At 37.6% G+C, this 6,197-nt stretch overlaps 1 protein-coding gene across 1 annotated transcript in view; it reads left to right on the top strand.

Moving 5' to 3' along the window:
• Nucleotides 1-6,197, top strand: part of LOC110288473 (submaxillary gland androgen-regulated protein 2-like) — a 14,739-nt gene that overhangs the window by 6,415 nt on the left and 2,127 nt on the right. Inside the window, 1 exon segment of the mRNA XM_021154811.1 lies at nt 4,481-4,547. Coding sequence (XP_021010470.1) covers nt 4,481-4,547 — 67 coding nt within the window.

Below are 6,197 nucleotides of genomic sequence, written 5' to 3'. Positions count from 1 at the left end.
GCTCACTCTGTAGACCAGGCTGGCCTCGAACTCAGAAATCCACCTGCCTCTGCCTCCCGAGTGCTGGGATTAAAGGCGTGCGCCACCATGCCCGGCCCCATTTGTCAATTCTTGATCTTACAGCACAAGCCATTGCTGTTCTTTTCAGGAATTTTTCCCCTGTACCCATATCTTCGAAGATTTTCTCTACTTACTCCTCTATAAGTTTCAGTATCTCTGGTTTCATGTGGAGTTCCTTAATCCACTTAGATTTGACCTAAGTACAAGGAGATAGGAATGGATCAATCCGCATTCTTCTACATGATAACCACCAATTGTGCCAGCACCATTTGTTGAAAATACTGTCTTTTTTCCACTGGATGGTTTTAGCTCCCTTGTTAAAGATCAAGTGACCATAGGTGTGTGGGTTCATTTCTGGGTCTTCAATTCTATTCCATTGGTCTACTTGTCTGTTGCTATACCCGTACCATGCAGCTTTTATCACAATTGCTCTGTAGTACAGGTTTAAGTCAGGCATGGGGATTTTACCAGAGGTTCTTTTATCCTTGAGAAGAGTTTTTGCTATCCTAGATTTTTTGTTATTCCAGATGAGTTTGCAGATTGCCTTTTCTAATTTGTTGAAGAATTGATTTGGAATTTTGATGGGGATTGCATTGAATATATAGATTGCTTTTGGCAAGAGAAACATTTTTACTATATTGAGCCTGCCAATCCAAGAGCATGGGAGATCATTCCATCTTCTGAGATCTTCTTTAATTTCTTTCTTCAGAGACTTGAAGTTCTTATCATACAGATCTTTCACTTCTTCAGTTAGAGTCATGCCAAGTTATATTATATTATTTGTGACTATTGAAAAGGGTGTTGTTTCCCTAATTTCTTTCTCAGCCTGTTTATCCTTTGTATACTGAAAGGCCATTGACTTGTTTGAGTTAATTTTATATCCAGCTATTTCACCGAAGCTGTTTATCAGGTTTAGGAGTTCTCTGGTGGAACTTTTAGGGTCACTTATATATACTATCATATCATCTGCAAAAAGTGATATTTTGACTTCTTCCTTTTCAAATTGTATCCCCTTCATCTCATTTGTTGTTGAATTGCTCTGGCTAGGACTTCAAGTACAATCTTGAATAGATAGGGAGAAAGTGGGCAGCCATGTCTAGTCCCTGATTTTAGTGGGATTGTTTCCACCTTTTCATCATTTACTTTGATGTTGGCTACTGGTTTTCTGTAGATTGCGACTTTTATCATGAATAGGTGTTGGATTTTGTCAAATGCTTTCTCAGCATCTAATTAGATGATCATGTGTTTTTTTTGTCTTTGAGTTTGTTTATATACTGGATTACATTGATGGATTTCCATATATTGAACCATCCCTGCATCCTTGGGATGAAACCTATTTAGTCAGGATGGATAATTGTTTTGGTGTGTTCTTGGATTTGGTTAGTGAGAACTTTACTGAGGATTTTTGCATCGATATTCATAAGGGAAAATGGTCTGAAGTTCTCTATCTTTGTTGGGTCTTTTTGTAGTTTAGGTATCAGAGTAATTGTTGCTTCATAGAATGAGTTCGGTAGAATACCTGCTGTTTCTATTTTGTGGAATAGTTTGTGAANAACTGGGATTAGATCTTCTTTGAAGGTCTGATAGAACTCTGCAGTAAACCCATCTGGTCCTGGACTTTTTTGGTTGGTAGACTATTAATGACTGCTTCTATTTCTTTAGGGAATATAGGATTGTTTAGATCACTAACCAGATCTTCATTTAGCTTTGGTATCTGGTATCTGTCTTACAAAGTTATCCATTTCATCCAGGTTCTCCAGTTTTGTTGAGTATAGCCTTTTGTAGAAGGATCTGATGGTGTTTTGGATTTCTTCATGATCTGCTGTTATTTCTCCCTTTTCATTTCTGATTTTGTTAATTAGGATGCTNTCCCTGTGCCCTCTAGTGAGTCTGGCTAAGGGTTTATCTATCTTGTTGATTTTCTCAAAGAACCAGCTCCTTGATTGGTTGATTCTTTGAATAGTTCTTCTTGTTTCCACTTGNTTGATTTNGCCCCTGAGTTTGATTATTTCCTGCNNTCTACTCCTCTTGGGTGAATTTGCTNCCTTTTGTTCTAGAGCTTTTAGNNGTGTTGTCAAGCTGCTANTGTGTGCTCTCTCTAGTTTCTTTTTGGAGGCACTCAGAGCTATGAGTTTTCCTCTTAGAAATGCTTTCATTGTGTCCCATAATTTTGGGTATGTTGTGGCTTCATTTTCATTAAACTACAAAAAGTCCTTAATTTCTTTCTTTANTCCTTCCTTGACCAAGGTATCATTGAGAAGAGTGTTGTTCAGTTTCCACATGAATGTTGGCTTTCTATTATTTATTTTGTCATTGTAGATCAGCCTTAGTCCATGGTGATCTGATAAGATGCATCGGACAGTTTCAATCTTTTTGTATATGTTGAGGCTGGTTTTGTGACCAATTATGTGCTCAATTTTGGAGAAGGTACAATGAGGTGCTGAGAAGGAGGTATATCCCTTTGTTTTAGGATAAAATATTCTTTAGATTCTGTTAGATCCATTTGTTTTATAACTTCTGTTAGTTTCACTGTGTCCCTGTTTAATTTCTGTTTCCATGATATGTCCATTGGTGAAAGTGGTGTGTTGAAGTCTCTCACTATTATTGTGTGAGGTGCAATCTGTGCTTTGAGCTTTACTAACGTTTTTTTTTAATGAATGTGGCTGCCCTTGTATTTGAAGCATAGATATTCAGAATTGCAAATTCCTCTTGGAATATTTTACCTTTGCTGAATATGAATTGCCCCTCCTTGTCTTTTTTGATGATTTTGGGTTGGAAGTCGTCTTTATTAGATATTAGAATGGCTACTCCAGCTTCTTTCTTTAGTCCTTTTGCTTGAAAATTTGTTTTCCAGCCTTTCATTCTGAGGTAGTATCTATCTTTTTCCCTGAGATGGGTTTCCTGTAAGCAGCAAAATGTTGGCTCCTGTTTGTGTAGTCAGTCTGTAGGTCTATGTCTTTTTATTGGGGAGTTGAGTCCATTGATATTAATTGATATTAAGGGAAATTATTTCTTGCTTCCTATGATTTTGTTGCTAAGGTTGGCATTCTGTTCTTGTGGCTGTCTTCTTTTAGGTTTGTTGAGGGATTACCTTCTTGCTTTTTGTAGGACATGGTTTCTGTCCTTGTATTGGTTTTTTTCTGTTATTATCCTTTGAAGGGCTGGATTGGTGGAAAGATAATTTGTGAATTTGGTTCTGTCCTGGAATACTTTTGATTCTCCATCTAAGGTTATTGAAAGTTTGGCTCAGTGTTGTAGCCTGGGTTGTCATTTGTGTTCTCTTAGTGTCTGTATAATATCTGTCTAGGCTCTTCTGGCTTTCATAGTCTCTGGTCAAAAATCTGGTGTAATTCTGATAGGCTTGCCTTGATATGTTACTTGACCTTTTTCCCTTACTGCTTTTAATATTCTATCTTGATTTAGTGCATTTGTTGTTCTGATTATTATGTGTCTGAGGAATTGCTTTTCTGGTCCATTCTATTTGGAGTTCTGTAGGCTTCTTATATGTTCATGGGAATCTATTCCTTTAGTTTTGGGAAGTTTTCTTCTATAATTTTGTTGAAGATATTTGCTGGCCCTTTGAGTTGAAAATCTTCATTCTCATCTACTCCTATTATCCATAGGTTTGNTCTTCTCATTGTGTCCTGGATTTNCTGGATGTTTTGAGTTAGGATCTTTTTGCATTTTCCATTTTCTTTGATTGTTGTGCNGATGTTCTCTATGGAATCTTCTGCACCTGAGATTCTCTCTTCNATCTCTTGTATTCTATTGCTGATGCTCGAATCTATGGTTCCAGATTTCTTTCCTAGGGTTTCTATCTCCAGTGTTGCCTCACTTTGGGTTCTCTTTATTGTGTCTACTTCCCTTTTTAGGTCTTGGATGGTTTTATTCATTTCCATCACCTGTTTTTTAGTGTTTTCCTGCAATTCTTTAAGGGATTTTTGTACTTCTTGGCAGAGTCCAGGAACAAAGATGTCTGCTGCACATGCTCAGGCAAAGCACTCCTGAGCGGGGCAGACACCTATCCTCTGGCCAAGAAGGTGCACAGATGTCTGGGGCCCAAAAAGTGGGCTGCCTCAGAAGCTCTATGGCTCCTGCCTGTCCCAGAAGCTGTTAGCTTCTGTAGTCCACACTCTCACCTTTGCAGACTACTCTTGGCGGAGTCCCAGATCCAAGATGTCTCAATATGCAGCACTTTTGCTCCATTTGCTCAGCAGTCAAAAATGAAAATTAGCGCCATTGTTTGAGAATCAAAAGTTATGAGCTAACAATAATATGTTATTAATTCTGAGTCGAAGATAAAAATCAGAAAGTTATTCTAAGATGCATGGCACAATATATATGCCACGTCTTGGCACATGTTCCAAATAATGCCATTTCATTTTTAATAATGCAAACCAGCCATTGTTCTAAATTTCAGGGGTTACAGAAAGTTGAAGCCACTGCATTTGGTCTTCAGCCTCTGGGTTTTTATAGGATGCTTCTTGGTGAGTATCAATATACCGAACACCATCCTTCATGTTGTCTTACTAATTGTTATGTCAGATTTTTAACTTTATATATCTGCATTTCCTAATATATACAAGCTGCAAATTACTCATGAAATATCATTCAAGTGCTTTAATTTCCAATTTGAAAATCTGATTCATTTAATAGTCACAAAGATAGTAATAAATCATTAGGAAAAATAATAAATATACCCAAGAAACTTTACTACATCATGATATCTTAGTCAATATCAGAATATCCAAAAGGAAAAACAAAATATTCAGCGAATTCTCTCTTGCATCAAAAGAAAAGTAATGTGAACTATATTTTACTACACTTAATCTCTAGATAATTAACAAGAAAATTCTGAATGGCATTGCATGTAGATCAACATTTAAAATGGAACATTTTATATCTAATATTGGTCAGGAGCCATTGAACTAATAAGATAGAGAGGGCACTTGTAACATAGACATGTCTTGAAATAATATAAACTATCAATAATATGATTAAAAGTTATATGGCATGTAGGAAGAACAAGAGAAACAGAACTCTGAGGGGCCATAAGGATTGAGCAGGGCATATATGCCTGATCTTTACTAGAGAGATGCAAAGAGAGAACCGGGCACAAAAAAAGGAGGCAGTATGAAAATCCTGGGGTGCAAGATCTTTAAAGTAGGTGTGCTGTTACTGGATATTCATTTTCAGAAGAATGTCTTCAATCTATATGCACTGTAGTTAAGAGGACAAGAAAAATAGAAGGCTCAGTTCGGGCTCTTTAAAAAGTCATTATAGCCATTCAGTCTATATAAACACCTGAAACACATCTAGACATCCCTGATACTAGGCTAAATGTATTCCTTCAAGTACAAACTCTGGAACATATTTTGAAACTTACTAGAATTAAAACCCAGAATTCTAAGATCTTTAGTGACAAAGACATTTCCCAATATTTATGGCAACTACTTCCGTTTGCGATTAATTTCAGTGACCAGATCTGACCCATCCAGCAGGTCCAGTTATTTGAGGGTCTCGAGGGGACCTTCTCCTAAGAACCAAATCGGGGGAGGGAGATACAGAAACCAAGTGCAAGAATGACATGGAAACAGTCTGAGTAGCATCAAGGTCTCTCTGTATTCAGCAAGGCTCAAGGCTTAAATGCACAAGCAAAAGGGGAAGTACTTCACAGCAGGAGGGATGGGGCAACAGAAATTTTTCTTTTGGCAACTACAAGGGGAAGCAGGAACTTGGTGGTATCAGGTTACATCTTGTGGTCAGGACATCTGGTGCTGACAGGGCTGGAACATTCTGTGGTTGTTCTCAGAATGGTGCGTTTGTGGCCCGCTTTTGACCCCCTTTTCTTCTTGGGGGGAGAGGCCCAATTCAGAGATCAAGACAATAGAGTTGTCTTAATAGCTCCCAACACAGACCTACAAAGCGCAGCTAAAGAGTTTGTTCATAATGTTTTCTTTCCATTCAATGTCATCTAAGCTTTCACTGAGAATCTATACGCTTGGAATATAAGGGAAAACATTTTCTCTCAGTGTTTTGAGGACTTTTACTTAAAAACACGTAAGAAGTTTCTGTAGAGGCAAAATAAATTACCACAGAAAAGGACTGTTGGGAGCCTGTTTGTCAGAGCATAGTCT

The sequence above is a fragment of the Mus caroli genome, unplaced genomic scaffold (assembly GCF_900094665.2).
Source record: "Mus caroli unplaced genomic scaffold, CAROLI_EIJ_v1.1 scaffold_18182_1, whole genome shotgun sequence".
Taxonomy (NCBI): domain Eukaryota; kingdom Metazoa; phylum Chordata; class Mammalia; order Rodentia; family Muridae; genus Mus; species Mus caroli.
Note: the sequence above shows the minus strand (reverse complement) of the source record. Positions and strands in the feature narration are given on the sequence as shown.